General features: G+C 56.0%; 1 protein-coding gene across 8 annotated transcripts in view; it reads right to left on the bottom strand.

Annotated features, from left to right (window-relative positions):
* Nucleotides 1–21,576, bottom strand: part of SH3PXD2A (SH3 and PX domains 2A) — a 243,186-nt gene that overhangs the window by 54,828 nt on the left and 166,782 nt on the right. For 3 of the 8 annotated variants that reach the window (XR_013824408.1, XR_013824409.1, XR_013824410.1), the window contains exon 1: nucleotides 4,418–4,809. Coding sequence is in view for 5 of the 8 variants with exons in the window: in XM_079901013.1 (XP_079757139.1) it covers nucleotides 4,418–4,549; nucleotides 11,356–11,400 (177 nt within the window). In the remaining 3 variants the exon portion in view is untranslated. Of the gene's footprint in view, nucleotides 1–4,417; nucleotides 4,810–11,355; nucleotides 11,401–21,576 lie in introns of those variants that run through there. The other 5 variants (XM_079901010.1, XM_079901011.1, XM_079901012.1 and 2 more) reach the window with 2 other exon arrangements.

Raw genomic sequence — 21,576 nt, 5'->3', positions numbered from 1 at the left:
GCCATGTTTATACCCCATGACCCTTCCCCCGGACACAGCTGATTGGCCCAGGGTTGGACACCTGATCTAAGGTCTGCCCATCCATTGGCTGGCCAGAAACTAATCAGATTCAAACTCAAATTTTGAACTCAGAGAACCAGAGACCATTGTCAGCTGGTGGCAGTTATCTCAATAAACCAACAGCAGGTGAACAGGCCACTGTTACAAGTGAACAGCAAGACAAGGAAGGTTGGTCTGCAGTTAGGAGAAGATGACAGCTGGACTTTAAATCCACATGGTACCCAAGAAGAGTAGCTGCTTTGTCTCGTGCCAGCTTTCTGGTTCCCAGTCCTTGTGCAGCTGGGATGTACTTCCCACCCTTGGGATTCTGGTGAGATTTTCCCGAATCCTTTCAGTAGATTCTTGAGCAAGTCTAAGTGGGCATCTGTCCTCTGCTCACAACTCAATTGGGACTAAAGCACTGACTTTGGAGGGGACTGAAGATTCTCAGACTCCCCAAGGCTTAGTTTTCTCACTGGTACAATTTCTCACCTGGGTGGACCAGGAGCTCAAAACTTCTTGCCAACACAATGCTTTTACCTTAGTCGAATAGCTATGTGCCTCCAAGGAAGTATAAGATCTCCCAGGGTTATCACACTAGTGCCAGGAAAGACACACAGACTCAGAGAAGGAAAGCTGGAGCAGCAAAAGAATGAGCATCTGCTGACTCATATCCCCACATCCTCCCCTGGCTCCTAACCCTGAGAGAAGGAAACCATCCTGGAAAGTTGGAAGCAGCTTTGCTTAACACAGAAATCAGAGCAACTGGGACCCTGCCAGCACCATTCTGCCAGAAGTTAGACCAGATTTTGCCTCCTGGAAGGTAAAGCCAATGTGGTCTTTGAGGTGTAAGAATGTCCTACAAGGGTGCTCTCTCAGGCGTTGTTGCTTATGTCAGGGTGGAGGGGTTTTCAAGGACAAGACAAAAATGGTCGGCAAAGCTAACAAAGTTGCTAATCTTTCTGCTAGATTTGTCCTTGATCAATGAAGGAAAAGAGTCCTTTTCTGGCTGGGCCCCAGGCCCACTGTTTGATCAAAAATGCTTTCCCTGAAGCCACTCAGGTCCCAACACTGTGGGTGTCTTTGACTTCTACCCATTTACATTCCCTAGAATAGGCTTGTCCTTGGTGTTGGGTATACACCACCCTCAGGTAGCCCATGTCTGTCCCTGACCCACAGCATCACCAGCTCAGTGATGATCCCTCCCAGGATCAGCCCATTCTCACCCCTCCCCACACTTCCTCTGTATAAGGGAGAGATCTCAGCTGTTGGGACTTTAGGGAAATGACTTAACCTCTTAGCCTGTTACTTCAGCCACAAAATGATTAGAGTGCTTTCTACCACAAGGGGTCATTCCATGATGCCAGTAAGATGATGCATGTGAAGTGCATGGCCTAGACCTGGTGTTTACTGTTTACGATGCTGAATTGCCTTTCATCAGACACATGTCTCTTTAGACCAATGAGATTACAGAGCATTGGCACAAGCACACTTCCAAATCCCTCAGGGGCTGTGGTCCCTGCCAGAGGGCTCTGATGAGCAAGCAGAACCAGAGATGGCTGGGTCCCTCTTTGAACATTCTACGCGAGGGGCTTTCAGCCAAGCGAGAAGGGGACACAGGCAGAGTCCTGGCTCCCAGCAGGCAAGGCAAGGCCCCAGGGGGCAGGGTGGTGCTAACTGGGGCTACTGCCCCAACAATTTAAGTGGAAATGCCTCAACACACCCACCAAGTCCTAAGGTCAAAGGCATTACAATTGGGTCTTTGTTCCAGAGTTCAAAAGCCTCACTCACCACTCCTTCCAAAGCCAGCTTGCAGGATGCCCAACACACCTCCCCTCCCCCTGCCGTCAGCCATCCAGCTTCCTTGAACTGGGAAACCACCCTCCCAAGGATCTGCAGTTGGCCCTCTTCCTTGCTCCCCTCCACCCACTTAGTTTCTCTGGTTACGCTGGTTGTACACTCTAGGAGGCCTCCTTGTTTCTGACAGCAACAGACGGTGTGGGTTTGCACCATGGACACAGCACTCCAAGGTCCCCGTGTACATATCTGCTGCTGAGCAGCTGTTTCCATCAAGGGGAGAGACACAAAGCCCAGAGCATTGGGAAGGCCACATTCAGGGTTCTGTCTACCCAACACCCAGGGCCCTAAGGAGTCTCCCAGCCTCGGAGCCCAGATCTGGGAGGGGGCTTGGGGAGGTCATCTACTCCAGGCTCTGTTTCCAAGCAGCCACAAGACTGTCTCCATTTTACAGAAGGGAGAGTTGAGGCCCAGAGGGAGCAAGGGGCTTGAAGTCACCCAGCCGGTACATGGTAGTGGGCAGAATCCTGCTTCTAGAGACGGCAGCTCCCTCAGAGGATCAGTGTACCAGACTGGGCTTCTCTGGGGATTCAGGCTACCCGAGCCCCCTCAAACAGCCATCGGGGACTCCTCAGGAGAAGGAGGTGCCTAATACTTGGCAGCCTGCCACAAAAGCCCCACTTCGTCAAGGCTCTCCCTCCTCCACTCCTAGGCAGGGTCCTGGATGTGGGGTGGGAGGCAAAGGGAAGCAGGGAGTCTGATAACAGCTGACTGCCTTTTGTGTGGGGTCTCCTCTTCAGCCATCCTGGCCAGTGGCTGATACCCAGAGACATGGGGGCTCACTCCTCCTGCTGCTTTAGGGCTATACAGCTGTGCTGGTGACACAAGGCAGAGGGTCCCTAAGCCAGACGTCTACTTTTGAGCAGCCCTGACCTTATATGGAAAAGCCGACACGCCTTCCTTTGGAGCAAGCCCCAAAACAAACATCTCTCTCTCTCCTCAGTGGGTGTCTCCAATCCCGCCATTAGAGAGCCCTTCCTCTGGGTCTTGAGGTGCTTAGGGTTCCTAGGGCCAGGCCCCTCTGACAATGCAGCTTGAGTGGGGGCGGGGAGGTGGGGCTGGTACTGTGACAAAGGCTGAAAGCCAAGCGGTGCAGGAAGGAGACCAGTGTGGGCACCTGGGGTGAGGGGCCCAGGCCTTTATGCTCGTGACAGCCACCGCCAACCAGGCACAAGGGCAGAGCCTGCCACCTCTGAGGGGAACAAGCTTTGAAGACTCCAGACCCAAGAGGGCCGTAAGTCAGGTCTTTGTTGGCATCACGGCCCTGTTCTCAGAGAGCACAGCTCTTGAGACTCCTGCAACAGGAACCTAATCTCACCTCCCCCAGGAGGCCCACTGGGATTTCCTCAGTATCTCTACAGCTACTTGCTGCCCACAGGCATAGGAATCAGGGGCCCAAGAACTGTTCTGTTCTGTTTTTGACTTCAGGTGACTCACTTCCCCTCAATTTTTCTGTGCCTCAGTTATTCTATCTATAGAATGGGCACAGACAGCCTTTGATCTGTCTTCCTGTCAGAGCTTAAAATACTGGAGGGGAATAGAGTGGAACAGGAAAAGAAGAACAGGCCCCTCCCCTCTGGGAGTGTCCTCCAAACAGCTCAGAGAGGCTCCAACGCGCCCGCATGCACGGGGGCCTTCCCCCACAGCAAACCGAAACCAAAACAGAACACCCCAGGAACCAGTTCAAGCGCCAGCAGGTCATAAGCAAACTGATGATGGATATCCTGGGCCAGAGTTCATCCCTGGCTCTGCAGGGGTCACACACGCCTGCACCTCAGACCGACGGACTCAGGCCCTCCTCTCTCCACCCGAGAGACCCCTGCTGCCAAGGGCACTGAGGCCTACACGGTGAGAACCTTGGAACTGGCAGGCCCCTGAACAGCCAAGACAAAGCCTCAGTTCCCAATGACAGGGCGGCTGCTGCAGGACCCTCCCTGGCCCCAGGACCTGATTTCATCCCCCTGTCTGGGCCCTCTTCCCAGGGCCTGGCGGCCTTCAGCTCAGCAGGGGGCAGTCAGCTCACCGCCCAGACACTAGCCAACCTCCACAGGCCTGACCTTTCCTCAGACAAGCCGCCTGAGGACCCGGGACCCCTACAGTGACATCATGGCCTGCCTTCCCCACCAACCAGCCGGGTCCTCCCACCCCGGCCTTGTCCCCAATTTGGAACATGGCCCCAAGGGGGAAGCTGCTGTAGGATGCCCCTGAGCTGGGAGCAACCTCCCCCGGGCCTCAGAGGGCACAGGGACCCTGAACATGGGCTGGACAGTCGTGCCCATGCTGCCACCCTGGCCTTGCATTAACACAAGCCAGTTAATTACCCCGAGTGGTGGAGACATTCTTCCACCATCAGGCAAACTGCTGGCCTGCAGCCCAAACCAACAGGGGAAACTTCAGCCTCCTCGGCCCTCTCCCCGCCAGATGGAAATAACGTATAGCTGCAGAGGTGGGGGAGGAGGAGGGGAACAAAAACCAGCCGGGCTCCTCGCCCGAGTGGCCGGCCAGACAGCTGGGCACTCACCGCTCTCGTTCTTCTCGATGACATCCACCACCTCCCCGGCCTGGAGGCTCAGCTCCGAGTTCTCCTGCTTCTTATAGTTGGACACCACCACGTACTGTTCCAGGATCATGGGCTCGGCGTGGGTGTCGGCACCTGGCGAGGGCAGAAAGCATGCGGTGAGCCAGCGGCCAGCCATGGCCCCGCGGCCGGGGCGCCCCCTGTCCATCGGCCTCGGGGGAGGCTGCTCGGTCGCCAGCGCCGCTCGGAGGGGCCGCCCGCAGCCAGGGCTCGCAGCTCGCCGGGCCCCAAGGACAGGCCATATAGCAGGGCCCCACACCGGCCCGCTGTGCCGCGGGGACCGGGGGACATGGGGAGCCGGGGGCCAGCGGTGGGGGGCGCGGAGGGAGAGGCAGAGACGAGACAGAGGCCGAGGGGACTCAGAGGAAAAAGCCTGCGGCCGCGATGAATTAATCACAGCCCGGCACGAGGGAGAGGGAGTCGGAGGAGAGGCCTGGGGCGGACGTGGTCTCTCCGGACCCCTCGGCCGCAGGGGTGCGAGGGGAGGGCCGCAGGCGGGTGGGCGGGCGGGTGGCCCATGGGGGCTGAGGCCGGAGCAGAGGCGAGAGGAAAGGCCAGGCGAGGAGGAGGGCTCGGGCCTCTCCCCAACCCCTGTAAACCCAGAGAAAGAGAGTCAGCAGTCCTCCCCTTGGGCGGGAGAGGGAGAGAGCGGGAGAGGACGGCTCCACGGCAGGCTGGGCCCAGGCGAGAAGTCAAGAGGGTTTGAGGCCGCCAATCACTGGGGTTTACTCGCAGCCCTTAAATAGAAACACATGAGACCCATCGAATGAGGAGCCGGGGGTGGAGGCAGGGGAGGGGGAGGAGGGCCGAGACTGTTTACTTGAAACCCAAGAAGAAAGTCCCAGCGCCAGTGCTGGAGAGCCCAGCTCGCCCCCCGCCAACTTTTCCTCAAGTTCGGCTCCACTCCTGCCCCTCGGGCTTACCAAGGTGCGGCCACTGAGCCCACGGGCCTGGTCCTCCGGGGACCAGCCTCAGGCCCGTGCCCCCAGGCCCGCTTCCCGACGGGGCATCGTCCGGCCTGGCTGCCGCCCTCCGGCCACATGGAGACCGACTCAGCCTCCCTCTGCCTTTAAGCTCTGCTGGGGCTTGTGGTCAGGCTCCCGGAAGCCACCAGCTGCCCTCTCCTGGCAGTTTCAGGAGCTTGAGGGGTCAAAAGGTGGGGCTAAGCAGGAAGAGGGCAGGGAGCGAGCAGCTTCTCTGTCCTCTTTAGCCACTGAATCAGTGCAACATTTATTAAGCAAACGCCAGGCTGGAAGGTAGACAGATTGGGTGCCCATCTCGGCTCACTGGCTGTGCGGCATTGAATGTGCTGCTGAAAGCTCTCTGCGCCTCACTATTACCATCACTAGAGTGCAGTGGGGACACAGCACCTAAGATAACACATGGCCGGCTAGGAGCTGAAAGGATCCATGAACCACAGACCCACTGGTCACCTCCTACAGGAAGCCTTCCCAGATCCCCCTCTCCATCTCCCCGGCATAGAGGAATTCCTAGCATACTTCTTAGACTCTGTGTCTATCACCCTGTACATCTACCAGTCTCCTGAAAGGCTGGGGGCTTCACACCACCAGCCTGGCTATAGAAATGGCTGAGAGGGTCCCCCCTTGGTGCTTCAGCCTGTAGCTACCTTCCCCACATGCCTGAGTCTAACTTGGCAAATGTTCTGTGCCAGGCTCATACACTGTCCCATTTTGTCCCCACAACAACCTTGTTACCTTCCCACTTCACAAAAGACACCTCAGAGACCCAGAGAAGACAAGAGGCTTGCCCCGGCTCACACAGTTGCTATGGAGAGAACCAAATTCACTCAGTGTTTTAGGTTCAAGCCCATCTCTCTTTCCATTACAGAACTGTCTCTGATTTGTTTCCAGACATCCCATTCTCCTAGCACGATGATCCTCAACTTGGTCCCACAAGATATGGGGAGCTTCTAAAGTAACTGATGCCTGAGCCCCACGCCCAGAGATGCAGACTGAATTGGCCTCAGGTATTTTTTAGACACCCCCTCCTCTCCCGTGGTTCTCATACACAGCCAGGGTGAGAAACGCTGCTTGGATCTTTGGGTCTTTCTGTGCGGGAGGCTCCATCCAACCTAGGGTGGGGTCGATGGAAGGGAAAGAAACCCACTGCACCTGGCAATTTTCTCCCATGAGGTGCAGCCCCTGCAGCCCCAGCTCAGTCCTTTGGAGACCCAGGAGGGACCCTGTCCCAGCTGAGGCCTGCCACATGGATGTGCACAGGCACTGCCCCAGGCAGCCCATCCGAAGCCAAGGTTGTATTTCAGGCCAAAATGCAACCAACAGCTAGGCAGCAGGGTGGGCCTGGCTGTGCACTCAGATTGGGCCAGCTTCTGTGCCTACCCCTGCTGGCCGCACAGACGCAGCGCTGGGCATGGCGCTGACAGAGACTACCTCCCACTGTGTCCCCGGGGAGGGGGGGCTGCTAGTGAGTGCACCCAGCACAAAAAGGGCCAGCCCCTGCCCCCGTGGGACACAGGGGCTCCCTTTCCAGTTTGTGGGAAAGGAAAACTCAAGATACAAACAGAAGACAGGAGTTCTCCAGCCGGTTAGAGAGCTTCCAAAGCCTGAGAGCCCACATGATGCTGACAGTTAATAGCAAGCTTTCATGAGTGCTCACTACCTAATGCAGACCATATCTGAGCCTCGGAACAGCCCAGGTGTAGGCCCTTGTTCTGGCCCCATTTCACACACAGGCAGACTAAGGCTCATGAGGCAATTTTCCTAAGGTCACACAGCTGGGATGGAACCCACGTCCTCCTGACACCGCTGCTTGCGTCCTGACTCACGTCCTGTCTGTGGCCTATAGACAGCCACTGACCCCGAGGAGGGGCCCTGCCTCATCCTACCCACCCCACATCTGACACATAGTTGCTGCTTAAGAAAGACTGGAGTGTGGGTTTCTTCTCGACTCTTGTAGCATCTGTTGACCAGACCACAGTGCCCACTGGGGGCAGGCACTCTGTAACTGTTGGGGAAATGAATGAATGAATGGACAGATAGATGAACAGTGATTTAACGGCTTGCTTTGAGCCAATACGGATAAACTAGGCAGGGCCTCGCCTCTGAAATCTGGGAAAACTAGAGAACTAAATTCTGGAAGGGAGAAAAAGGGGAGATGGGGAAACAGAGGCAGGGAGAAACAAGGAGTGATGGGTTTGTGGCCAAAAGCTGCTCGAGAGGATAAGCGGGGTGCTGGGGAATGGAGACATCAGGTCATTTTAATCCAAGCCAAGGAAATCTGAGGCAAGATTTCAGAGGGGAAAAACCCACATACTGCTCCCACCTCCACGCCGCCCCTTGGAAATTGGCCTGAGCTTTCTGAAGGCTGACACTCTGGGACACAGGTAGAAAAGTTAAGAAAATGTACTCCAGGCATTCCAGAGCACAGAAGACAGACAGTAGCACACAGCCTAGGGGACGGACAGATGGACACACAGGCAGACACTCTGTCTTCCTCACTGCCCTCCCCTCCCCCAGCACAAGCTCACGCTCTCTGGCATCTACCTCTTAGGGTGTTGCCTGCCCAGGGCTGCTCGGACGGGTGTGAGCTGGGAGCAGGTATCCAGATGAGAAAACACTCGGCAGGCAGGCCGGTGGGTGATGTCATCCCACAGAGGCTGCTCTGGATCCCCTCCCAGCCAAGGCCTGGAAAACTGGGGGCTGAAGGAGTCAGCCCGAGGGAGGGGGAGATGCAGTGGAGCGAGCCTCCTGTCTTCAGATAGGAAGCGTTTGGCAGTGGCATGGAGAAGGGGAGTACTCCTTATAGAGAGAAGAGTCCCTCCCAGATTGGAAGGGGACTTTCTGTCAGGGTCCCATCCATCTCACCTTTGTGCCTTTCTCAGCCCCTGGCTGGATCTGCTGGGGCTCTGGCAGTGCCCCAGAGCCCTGCCCCACGCTTGCCTCACACCTGCATTCCTCTAGCTACCAACTGGATGGACCCCTGGCTCCTGCCTGCCAACTTAGGCTTCTAAATGAGGCTTTTGCTAAGTCAATCCACTGCTCCAGCACCTTCACTGGGTCCCTGCTGCCTAAAGAAGAAAGGCCAAATTCAAGCTCAGTCTTTCTTGACAACCTGAGCTCCCCAAGTTCCCTGACACACATCTCCTCTGATCCAGGCAACGTTCATTTATCCAACACACAGATATCAAGCACCCACTGTGTGCCAGTCACACTCTTCTATGCTGGTTCTTATGTCCAAGCCTCTGCTTTAGCTGTTCCCCCTGCTGGGAATGCCTTCCCCTTTACCAACCCCAATTCTACCCAACCATCTCTGCCCCTCCAGGAACCATCCAATCACTCAGCTACAGTGCTTGCTCCTGTCATGCACTGGATTTTCTTGTGGGGCACTGCTCCCCAACCAGATCATATGCTTTAGACAAGAGTCTCCCTGATGAGGGTAGACAGACGCCTCAGGACTGGAGCCATAGGACACGGCACCGGACACAATAATTGCCTGAGAGTCGTGACGTGAGAGCATCAGACTGGAGTCTGAGGGTCTGAGGTCCAGTCCTGCCTTGTCCTTATTAGCTCTGTGACTCTGCAGAGGACACTTAACCTCTCTGAGCTTTAGCTTCCTCATCCATAAACAGGAACAATAACAGTACCTACTTTGTGGGGTTGTTCTGAGCATGGTATAAGGTGATGGGGTTAATGCCCTATGTAAACTGTAGACTGTTTATAAAGCAAACAGGAAATGGGAGATTTGGGGAGGAGAGGAAGGGCTTAGGTTCCTCTGAAGCCTCAAAACCAGCATGCAGGGGCTTCCCTGGTGGTGCAGTGGTTAAGAATCTGCCTGCCAGTGCAGGGAACACGGGTTCGAGCCTTGGTCTGGGAAGAGCCCACATGCCGCGGAGCAACTAAGCCCGTGCGCCACAACTACTGAGCCTGCGCTCTAGAGCCCACGACAGGCTGAGGCTGCGTGCTACAACTACAGAAGCCGTGCTACTGAGGCTGCGTGCTACAACCACGGAAGCCCTTGCGCCTAGAGCCCATGTTCCATGACAAGAGAAGCCGCCGCAATGAGAAGCCCGCGCACCGCAACAAAGAGTAGCCCCCACTCGCCGCAACTAGAGAAAGCCCGCGTGCAGCAACAAAGACCCAATGCAGCCAAAATAAATAATTTATAAAAAACAAACAAACAAACAAACAAACCCCCAGCATGCAGGTCAGGGCAAGGGCCACGGTTGCCAGGAGAAGCGGCCATGGCTCTGTTCCTTCTCATGCTTTTCTCAGACCCCACCTCCTGGCAGGCAGCGAGCATTTGCCAGCTGGAGAGCCGTATCAGAACCCCCAGGGCCCACTTATGCATGGATGCCAGCCCAAGCAGCCTGAGGCCCCTTATCCACAAGGATCCCCAGCGTCAGCCCCTTACCTCTGAGTGTCCAGTCTCGCTGAACTTGCCAACATTCCAGATGGGGAAACCAAGGCCGGCCCAGAGTGACGTGGCAACTCGCCCAAGACCCCGGCCCTGGTCTGGCGGTTTCCCCCAGCCCACGTGGCCTCCCCTCAGGCTCTCTCTCCAAACAGCTGGGCTCATCCTGAGAAGCCAATCCCTACGGTGGCCCCCGTCCCAGGCTCCCCACGCTCTCCATGATCCCCCAAACCCTGGGTGTCCCACCAAGGTCCCTTCAGTCTCTCACAACTGATTCCTCCCAGGCCAGCCTCAGCCTGCCGGCCTCTCCATAGGCCCTCGGGCAGCCAGGCTATACGTTTGGTGAATAAAATGTATTGTTGTGGGCCAAGTGGGCTCTGGCTCACTGTCTCGGGAGAGGGAAAAAAGGGACGGGAGCCCAGTGATTAGCTCAGGCCGAGGCCCTCGTCACAGGCAACATGAGAAGGATGACTGCGAGGGGCTTGGGACAGGCAAGAGGTCCTCTGCCTGCTGCCTTCTCCTCTGCCCCGCCCACCCAGGCTGTTCACCTCCCGTTCCCTGCCTACGGCTGTGAGGGGAGGGGCTGGTCCAACCCCCTCCCCTCAACCTCTGACCTTTCTGTTTTCTCCCCCAACCCCGACCCTCACCTCTGCTCTCAGGTTTGGGCTGGGGAAGGAGGGCCAGGTGGCACTCACAAAAATGGAGGGGCTTCTAGAAGACCCTTCTGGAAATCCCTTCCCTCTACCTGATACCATGTCCATCTAACAGCTGAGAACACTGCTGTCCAGGTTTTTCTACCATTGTCCAGTAAAACCAAGGCTAAAGGTAAGCCTCTGACCTCTGTCCCAGCTCTGCCCAGACACAGAGCCCAAGCCCAAGTCCCTGAGGGCTATGGGTGCCCAGGAAGCCCAAGGTCCTGAAGCCCCGAGACCAGAGGCAGGTCCCAGCTCTGGATCCCCGGGGTGTGGGGGCTGCGACTTCATTGCAGTTACGAGACTCCCCACCCCCCTACCCACCACTGCCTCAGCTGGGGTGTTGGAGACTTCAGCTCTCCGCCTCGGGTTAACAGCCTTGAAGGGAGACTAATCATCTTCAGCTGGCCCATCTCACGGGGTGGAAGGTGATGGGAGCCTCACCACCACCTGAGCACCTTCTGTGCCCCAGGCTCCTGGTGAGATGCTGCCGCATCTGCTTAGGGAGACTCGAGAGGTTACGTAACCCGAGACCAGGACGTGGCAGAGCCGGGATCTAAACCCACACATTCCGGGTCCAGGGTGCATTTGCTGACACACTGTGCTATGTGGTCATCACCCACCAAAGGGCTCCAAGGCTGGATCTGGGACCTAAAAAGGGTTGGAAGGAAGGCAGAGGGGACGGCCGAGAAGACGCCAACATGCTGACAAAGAGCTGCCACACATCACAGGGCACCGGCTCCGTGGGCCTGCATGCCAGGGACACACATGTTCACACACATGCACACCAGGCAGTACCTGTCACGTTCTTCTTAGGAGACTCAGCCCAGCTGGAGAGCCACACTTCCGAGTCCCCCGAGAGCAAGCAGCAGCAGGAGAGAAGAGAATCAGAGGAGAAGAGAGAACCGTTAGGCAGGCAGGAGGTCCACACTGGGCCGAGTGGTTGCAGGCGCTGAGTCGGCCGCGCGGGGCGGAAGGCGGGGGAGGGGAGGGGAGGGGAGGGGAAGGGAGGGGAGGGGAGGGGAAGGGAGGGGAGTGATTTCCTGGCCCTGGAAGTGCTGCTGGGCGTGGGCCTGAGTGATTACAGAGGAGCTGGGACACTGCTGGCCAGGACGGGGATAATGAGGTGTCTGCAAAACGCAGGAATCCTCTGGAGCACAGAGAATCCTACACGATCCGGGCCTGGAACAGGGCCCGTGGGTTATCGCTGCCCTGGAGAAGGCAGCCCGGACCTTCCCCCCTGGCCATGTGGGTGGCTGGCCGTGATCCTCACCAGGCCGGCACGCTCAGCAGCGTGGGCCTGGAACCTTAAACGTCAGGTCGGGGAGCCCAAGGCCAGTCTCCAGCCACTGCACCACTGGGCCTCAATGTCTTGTCCAGCCCTAAGCATTGAGGAAGGCAGACAGGCCCTGGCAAAATGCAAGGAAGCCTTGTTTTAAAAAGTCTCACACCCCAACTCCAACCCAGAAGAATGGGGGCCTTTAGTGACCAGAAGAAACGAGGGCTCTCGTCCAGGCTCAGACAGCCACGTGTGATCTGGGCCCCAGGTTCCTCATCTGTGAAATGAGGTTAAAAGTTGTCTTCCTGCCGAGAGGGAGGAACAATGTCAAAGCACCTAAAACAACTTAAGATCGTGAGATGTGATACGGTAACATCATGAGGCAAATAGCTCTTAGCCTAATCAATGGTGTGGACATTTCTAGAATATCAGAGGGTCAACACGTGATGCTGACAGTTTACCTACAGTGAACAGTGGCTCACTTACACCCAGGTCCTTGAGCTGGGAACACACCTTTTGCCCCAGTTTACAGGGGTGGGATCTGAGCTTAGACAGGGGAAGGAACTGGCCCAAGTCCCCAAGAGGCCAGAGTAGCAGAGCCAGAAATGGAACCAGGTCTGGGACACCCCAGCTGGTGCTTCCTCTGCTGAACTGCTCACTGCCTCCAAAGGAGAACAGCGTTGGCTACAGTGGCTACAGCGAGAAGGAAATGTGGAGATGCAAGTCGGAGAGGCAAGCCCTTGGGCTGCTTGCCTGGTGTTGGCCAGGAGAGCGGCCTGATAGATAGTAATGGTAATCATCACAGCAGCAACACTTACACAGCATCTACTGTACACCAAGCCTTGTGCTGAGCACTTACATAGAGTAACTCATCTGTTTTTCATGATAAACCTACAGTGATAAGGAACTCCCTCCACTTTGCAGGTGAAGACTCTGAACCAGAAGTTAAGTAACTTGGTCCAGGTCACGCAGCTAGTACAGTGTTCATCTCTTGTGGTGACACAGGCTTCAGGCCTCAGTCTGATGTCGCTCACCATTTAAAGCGCCTAACTCTCCCTCGCTCAGCAAGCCACCTTCCGGTTGCAGGCTGGCTCACCATGTAGACCTGGGAAGCCTGGCCCTTCCAGTGCTCACTGTAAACCAACAGAGTGGGGATCCGCTGGAGAGGTGTGGCGCGGCCTCTGGAGTCTGTCTGGATTCAAATCCAGGCTCTGCCCCTTTGATAAAGTTACTTAACCTCTCTGAACCTCTTCCCTGGGCATATCCCATGGGCTTGGTTCAATCAGCTCTGGGGGGCAGCAGGAAAATCAGGCTCCTGGAGTTGCAAGGACGAGAACCAGATGGCATTTCAATACTAGACGCATCAAGAAAATGCTGGCGCTCAGAGACGCTTCCCACAGACACTGGGTCAGCTGGAATTGGGGGTAAAGGGATTCTGGGGGACTACACCCACAGACAGGCATCCTGTGGCCAGAGTCTCTGACCAGGCCTAGCAGCCAGAAGCCTCCTGGGACAGCGGGAGCCACGCTGGCCCAGCTCTCATGCCCTGGCAGGGCCGAGACAAAGCAGACACAGTCCGAGGCTTTCAGCTGCTGTGGTTGAGGTGAGGGGGTCTCAGTTCAGAATGTGGGGCTTCACTGTCTGGTGCCAGATCTTGCTGGGGTTATGACTCCTTGATGCTGTGCCCCAAACGTAGCCAAATGGCTGCCACCCAGCGAGGCCATCCTAACGCCCCTGGGCAGGCCTAACGCCAGACCCATCCCAACACCATCTGGCCGCACCCAGCCCTGGGCTGAGCCAACTAAGAGGTCGCCCACACCTCTCTCCATCTCTGCTGGCTTCGTTACTTTGTACACTTCGCTTCGGGTTCTTCGGAAGGAAATGTTTTGGGAAGTGCTAATGTCCGTCAGTGAGCCAAGGGAATTCATTTGGCCTGGGCCTGGAGGACCCAGGAAGATGTGTTCTGCTAAAAGAGGGGTCGACGGACTTCCTGTGTAGGGCCAGAGAGCCAATATTTTAGGCTTTGTGGGCCACGTGGTCTCTGTCGAGACTACTTACCTCTGCTGTTACAATCTGTAGAGAAATGAACGAGCTGTGTGCCAATAAAACTTTACTTACAAAACCACATGGTTGGGGTTTCCCTGGTGACGCAGTGGTTAAGAATCCACCTGCCAATGCAGGGGACGTGGGTTCGAGCCCTGGTCTGGGAAGATCCCACATGCCGCGGAGCAACTAAGCCCATGCACCACAACTACTGGGCCTGCGTGCCACAACTACTGAAGCCCATGCACCCGTGCTCCGCAACAAGAGAAGCTGCCGCACTGAGAGGCCCGCGCACCCCAATGAAGAGTAGCCCCCGCTCGCCGCAACTAGAGAAAGCCTGCACGCAGCAACAGAGACCCAATGCAGCCAAAAATAAATTAATTAATTAAATAAATTAAAAAAAACCACATGGTGAGCTGGGCTTGGCCTGTGGGCAGTGGTTTGCCAGACCCAAGGCTGGGAGATGAGGTTGTCAGAGAAGGGGAGCTGCTCCAAATCCCCAGGGGAGAGAAGTGGAGGCTGTTGGCCCATGTGGACCAAATGCTCCCGAGGCCTTTGCTGCTTGGTTGGTTTTTTCAACAGTCATCTTGAAGGGTCCGATGCCCTTCTGGGCCTTTCGGGTTTGGGCATTTGGGCAGGCCACGGAGGGCAGACAGGAAAAGATCCCTCAGCCTCTGGAAACCGAGCCCCCACTCCTAAATGTGGAACAAGCTGAACTCATGCCCACCCCCTTCCCCCCGCAATAAGCAGGCCTTCCCTCTTTCCAAAGGAAAATGGGAAGCGGACCAGAAACGAGCCTGTCTTTAAAAAAAAAAGCCTTTTTAAAACATGATTTATTTCCCAGTCCCCTGGATCCGCAGAATTAATCCAGTTCCATGGCTCCCACCCCAAATTTCCCCCCTTTGGAGTGCCTTCTCTCCAGCCCAGGGCGGGAAGGACCCCCCTCTGCCTCATTGCGATGAACAGAGGAGTGGCCCCCTGGCTTACAAACCCTGGCCCCTCGGCCAGGAGGCAGACATGGCTGCTGGCTCAGGACTGGGAAAATGGTGAGAAGGAGAGACGGGGCAAAGGAGCAAAAGACAGGCGCAGCCAAATGAGCAGCTGTGAGTGACACAAACCAACTGCTTCCTGCCCTCCCTGCGGTCTCGACCCCCCTCTCTGGTGACAGAACCAAGGGCCCTACAGAGCAGAGTCACGGGGCCTGGTGGACAGCAAGGGGCGTGAGACTGGGAATCTGCACAACTGGTTTTGCTGAGAACTGGCTGTGTGACCTTGGGCAAATGGCTTGACTTCTCTGGGCCACATCTGTAAAATCAAGCATTTTGGGCCCACTGATCTCCAAGATACTTGTTTCATGTTCTAGACTCTTCCAGTAGTAACCTGCTAGTCTCCATAATGCAAGTACACCACAGTAGAAACAAATCTTTCCAGAGAAACAGACCACCTTTCCAGGGAAAACCACTTGAACACACGCTCAATATAGGAGACTCAAGTGAAGAAGTGCCACAGTTCGCTCGGGAGGCACATGAGACAGAGGAACTGGAGCAAGAATTTTTTAAAAATCTTGGTTCTTGCCCTTGCCCTCTCGCTTAGCTCACTGATTCTGGGGCATTTAGCAAATCTCTGAGCCCCTTTTCCTTCTGTGAAATGGGGATAAAAATATCTACCATGTCTTTTTCGTTGTAGGTCTGCTTTAAGAGTGAAATGGGGCTTCCCTGGTGGCGCAGCGGTTGGGAGTCCACCTGCCGATGCAGGGGACACGGGTTCGTGCCCCGGTCCAGGAAGATCCCACATGCTGCAGAGTGGCTGGGCCCGTGAGCCATGGCCGCTGAGCCTGCGCGTCCAGAGCCTGTGCTCCGCAATGGGAGAAAAAAAAGAGTGAAATGGCCTAGTGCCTGTGAAAGGTTTTGGAGGGATAGGAATTAGGCCCCTGGAACACAGAAGGGGAGTGGGTGACAGGGACAAAGCTGATGACTAAAGCAGTGTGTGCCTGGGAGACGGAAGGCGTGGAGACAGGGTCCCTCCCATGGCCATCCCACAGGACTCATGTTCCTGCCACAGCCACTCCTCCTGGCCTGCTGGACCAGCAAGAATCCAGGCCCAGAGAAAACCAGGTGCCTGCAAGTCCTGATGACACTTAGGTGCTGAACCTGACTCTTGTCAAGTCCAGGTGATTATGAGAAATCAAAGAACAATATTACAGGGGCCCCTGACTTTAAGGACGTTCCCCCCAAACACAAATACACCCGAGGACTACGTTACAAACAACTGGATAGACTTAAGTTAGGAGAGGGACTCCTACTGCTCTGTAATGTTTCTTTTAATGTTGAGTAACTCCAGAGCAGGGAGAATTGGGTTCAATTTACCCAAATGTAGTCTCAAACCATGCTTCCAGAAATTCTTCCCTGGTGTAAAGCAAGTTCCACCCATCCAAACTAATAAATCCAGAGTGGGCTGAAAGCCCAGGTGGGAGAGACAGGAGGACAGCCAACAGCATAAACTCCTCGTAGAATGAAAGCAAACCAAGGGCTCAGTGGGACCAGGGCAGGGTCACCCGCCTTATCGGCTTACACAGCCCCGGCCCTGAGCTCCTGGGAGGGGAGGAGGAGCAGGGCCCCTGCCGGGAATGAATACCCCCCTGTTGTCTCTGTGTCCTTCCATTCTTCAATACCTCAGCGCACTTGAACACTCAAGACCTCTCTCTCTTTGGGAATTCTATTGTTCTTACCTCACTGCAGCCTTGAACTGGTTTCTAAATATCTGTTGTATTCTAGTCTTTTCTCTCCTTTCGTACAACTGAACCTTACATAGGGCTAGATTTCTTAAATTTCCTAGACTCCATATGTTTCTTTTCCTTTTTGACTAGGCCACCAGGGAACTCAGCCACTGCTTTCAGGTCATCAACTAATTAGGGCTTGACAGCTGCTAGCCCTGTTATTTTATTTAACAGTAGAAGGAGAAGGAGCTACTTTTTCACGAGAGCACATCCCTTGTGGCAGGCACTGTGCTGTCATAGGCATGAAGTAGCTCAAATCTTTACCAGAGCCCTCGAGGGCTAACAGTGCTTCACAAAGAAGTAGCAGCTTGACCTACATGATATATAGGGCCTGAAATAGGTCATCAAGCTCAGAGCAGCAGAGACAGTGGCACAACAGTGAAAGTGATACAAATGGCATCCGGAAAAAGCATGGCATGAATTAAGATGGTCAAGACAGAGAACAAGCAATAACTCAAACACGACTTCCAGTCCACAGTCACACGGGTGGAAGCTGGGGAGTGTCCTGCTGTAAGGTGTGTGAGCTGCTACCCACAGGGGCAGCTCTCTGCAGCCTGCTCCGGGGTGAGCAGCAGCCTCCAGCTCATCAATACCTACAGCATGAAAAACTCATGCCCTTGGACTGGGGAGGTGAGGGGTCAATGCTGCTACACCAGCAGCCCAGACCCCTGGCCCTGCCTTCTACGCTCACAGCCTCCAAGGCAGGGGTGGCTTCAGGCGGTGTGATCTGCTCAGGCGCACAGGGATCCATACTTAGCAGGGCCCTGCTCTTGGTTTAACACCCTCTGTTCCCAATTTGAAATCTTTAATAATTTATGAACAAGAGGTCGCCTAAATCATGTAGCTGGTCCTGCCCAGGGCCTGAGGGTTCTGAGCTAAATAAAGGCTGGAAGGAGCATGTGGGGACTTAGGACCAGAGAGAAGTTTGCCTAAGATCACACAGCAAGTTAGTGGTAGGGCTGAGGCTAGAACAAGCATACCAGTTCCCACTTTCTTTCTTTTTTTTTTTTTCTCTTGCGGTACGCGGGCCTCTCACTGCCGTGGCCTCTCCCATTGCGGAGTGCAGGCTCTGGATGCGCAGGCCCAGCGGCCACGGCTCACGGGCCCAGCCACTCCGCCGCACGCGGGATCCTCCCGGACCGGGGCACGAACCCGCGTCCCCTGCATCGGCAGGCGGACTCCCAACCACTGCGTCACCAGGGAAGCCCCCCGCCACTTTCTTTTAATTAATTAATTATTTATTTATTTTTGGCTGCGTTGGGTCTTCGTTGCTGCGCGCGGGCTTTCTCGAGTTGCGGCGAGCGGGGGCTACTCTTTGTTGCGGTGCGCAGGCTTCTCATTGTGGTGACTTCTCTTGTTGCGGAGCACGGGCTCTAGGCGCCGGGCTTCAGTAGTTGTGGCTCACGGGCTCTAGTTGTGGCTCACGGGCTCTAGAGAGCAGGCTCAGTAGTTGTGGCGCACAGGCTTAGCTGCTCCACGGCATGTGGGATCTTCCCGGACCAGGGCTCAAATCCGTGTCCCCTGCATTGGCAGGCGGATTCTTAACTACTGCGCCACCAGGGAAGCCGCCAGTTCCCACTTTCTTAACGTGCATTCTAGGTACTGGGTTAAACATTTGACTAAACGTTTAATCCTTATAAGAATCTGTATTTTACAGATGCAGAAAGTAAGCCTCAGGAAAGTTAAGCTTTTTCCCAAGGCCCCACAGCAAGGGAGTGATGGGTCAGACTTGAGCCCAGGCAAGCAGGTTGGGAATGGGGAACAAAGGGGCCTAAAAACAGGGGACCTCATTCTCTGGATCCTCCCCAGCCATTGGCCAAGGGAGGCTCAATTATTTCTGTTGGGCTTCCCTTTGTAAATGCAGCCATACTCCTTTCATTTTACTCTCAGTAGGAAGGGGCCTGCCTCCTTCTCCAGGAGCTGCCTTTCCCAGAATCCAGAGTCCATGTCGGGGCAGCCCAACCCGGGGCAGGAATGCACCGCTGACCCTCTGACCGCTGAGCCATGCAGTCAGAGCACAGTCAGTCTCCCGGCTCAGGTGGGGAATGGGGTGCGTGAGGGCTGGAGCCACTCCGCAGCCCCTTAGGGACTAAGTCCAAGGACACCCACCTAGGCCAAGGCGGGCCAGCAGAGACAGCCCAGCCCAAGTGGGTGTGGGCAGAGGCCCAGGCTGCCCCCGGGAGCACCGCAGCTGCCCAGGGGGGCTGCCCTGGCAGGCAGGTCTGCCTCCTTCTCCCACCCTGCTCAAAAACCCTCAGCTTCTGGTTAAACACAGGTGCTGTGGGCGGACAGAGGGGCACTGTGTGCGGGAGGCGAGCAGGGCTCTGAGCCTCTGCTCCCACAGCTGCTGCCTGACCCCATAGTAGCCCCTGGGGTGGCGGCCTCCCCCTCCACTCTCGGGCTCTCACCTCTCCCCATGCCGGGGTGCTGGTGTGCACAGAAGAGACAAACTCAACACTGTTCAGAGTTCCCGGATCCCAGCCACCCCCCTCCCTGGGGTGGCTGCCTTGGTGGTCCTCCCCCACTTACTGGGGTATCCCCCCTCCCATTCCCCCACCCACCAGCTCCCCCCGCCAAAGCCCATGAGGAGGAGGCAGCGGCAGCAGCAGAAACAGAGGCCAGTGGTGCAGGATGGAGTAAGCAGCCGCTGTGTCTCCAGCCCCCAGCCCGCCAGTCCACCCCCTCCCCTGGCTCACCCTCCACAAGAGCCCTGAGAGTCAACAGCAGTGGACCCAAGCCTGACAACCTCACCCCAGGGCCACAAAAAAAGCAATGTTTTATTTTCCCCAGACTGGACTTTCACTAACAGATTATAAATAATCAACCGCCAATTATCTAACGAGCATCTACCACATGCCCAGCTGGAGGCTCCCGGCGACGACCAACTGACTCTCCAGCCTCAGGGACGGGGCGCAGATATTTACCATCAAAGACACTCTCCCAGGCACTCCTGACTGCTCCGGGGGTCATGTAGGTTTGGGGGAGGCTGCGTGGCTCCCTCACCCACCTGCCTGGTGCCACCAGGGCTGCCACTCCAGTGTATCCTCATCGCCCCAGGCTGCCCAGACCCTGCCGGAAAGCTGGAGCCAAACATAGCAGGCAGGGCCCCGGGTGCGGGCTCGCGGGGGCAAGGGGGGATGCAGCAGGGCTGAGACCTGGAGGCCTCGCATCTGTAACTGGACCCACCTTTGGAGCAGGGATCACAATACTCCAGCTGACATCTGGCTGGACACTGCCAGAGGAGGATGGGGGTGGGGATGAGGGGGGCAGGGGCCAGGGGCAGAGTTCACCTGTGAACTGAGGTTGAGGGTGACCCCCTTTTCAAGGTTTGCAGGCCGCCCTTATCTTGCCCTGGGCAGGGTCTCTGTATTGTTCAACGGATCTCTGTGTCAACGGGCTCCAGAATGTCTGGATAGTGTTGTAGTCCTAGCAAGTGTCTGGCACATAGTAGGTGCTAATCAAAATTTGTTATGAGTCTCTCCAATCAGATCTGAAGTTCCTTCAGGGTCTTAACCCTGTCAGCATCCTCACGGCACACCGAACACAGTAGGTGGTACCCAGAAAGTCCATGGTGGCTGTTGGAAGGACACACACTCAATGCCCTGAATCCCAAGGGTTTCACGGGGAAACTGAGGTCCAGCTGATACCACTGCTCCAGGACCTTCTTGGCCCCCAGGGCCCTGCACTTCCTCTAGTCTAGGTTTTGGCTGGGGTGGCCTGAGGTACATACGGGCGTCCTCAGGCCAGGAAAGGCCCTGAGCCTAGCTGGTGCTGTGCAGAGTAACTCATAGGCAGGCCCCAGGCCCGGCAGAACATCCCTGGAAGGCTGCGGGCTTCCAGCATCTGTGGTAAAGCCCTTCAAAGAGATTTAAAAAAAATTTTATACATAAGCAATATGGTCTATGGCAAGATGGATGCTGCAGGAAATGGGAGTCTGAGCAAAAACAACTGGCTTATCTATGATGTCTGGTGGGAGCAGGGCTCAGCAGGGCTCGGGGCAGCCTCCCAGGGTGTGTGGCTGGAGCCTGGGGCCTCTCCTCACCCCCATCCCTCTCCTGCTCTGCGTACATTTGGACCAATCCCCTGAGCTCTCGGATGCCACGTAAACAGAGCAGTGTGAGTGTGTGTGTGTGTGTGTGTGTGTGTGTGTGCGCGCGCGTGCACGCTCACACACACACACACACACACACACACATATATATCACTGCTTGGGAAATCCCCACATCTGGCTCTCACGTGACTGAGCTATGCCCAGGAGGCCGCAGCTGGGAGGGCCTGGAGGACAGGAGAGGGTCAGGAGTGTGCGAGCTCTCTGGGGAGCACGAAGTTAACCCTTTGGCACCACAGCTCAGGGACTCTGGCTAATACTGAGCTTCCGCCCCGGGGAGAAGCCCGGAAGGAGACCGGTGCTCAGAGGGCTCTGTCCTGGCTCGCTGCACAAGTGTGAGAGGCTGGGGCCATTTTTCTGGGTCCCCCTGGTCTTTACCTGTGCCTTGAAAGGGCTGCTCTCTCTGTCCTGTCAATCCCGGTGAATCATCAACTACGAGGGAGACCCACTGGATGAAGATTTCCCCGATGGAGACCCGTCTGTTGTCAGGTACTTAACACTTCCGAGTGCCAGGCATCTGGCTGGCCGGGCCATGGCCCTGCAGCTGTATGGAATCAGGATCCATGCCCTCCTGTCACAGGCAGGGCACGTGTCCCCTAGGAGACCAGTGGAAGCCAGAGTCCTCCTAACAATAAGGAACAGCTCAGAGGCGACCTTTGGGGCAAGTTCTCTCCAACCCAGGCACATGTATTAATTTTATAATTAGAACTTTTTAAGCTTCAACAACTTTAGTGAACGAGTGACCATCTACAGTGGTATCTCTGCAGAGATACTGCCCAGCAGGTACCGGGGGGATGTGGAGGATGTGCCCCA

The sequence above is a fragment of the Stenella coeruleoalba genome, assembly GCF_951394435.1.
Source record: "Stenella coeruleoalba genome assembly, chromosome: 16".
Classification (NCBI taxonomy): Eukaryota; Metazoa; Chordata; class Mammalia; order Artiodactyla; family Delphinidae; genus Stenella; species Stenella coeruleoalba.
The sequence above is the reverse complement of the archived record's forward strand: the minus strand, read 5'-3'. Positions and strand labels throughout refer to the sequence as shown.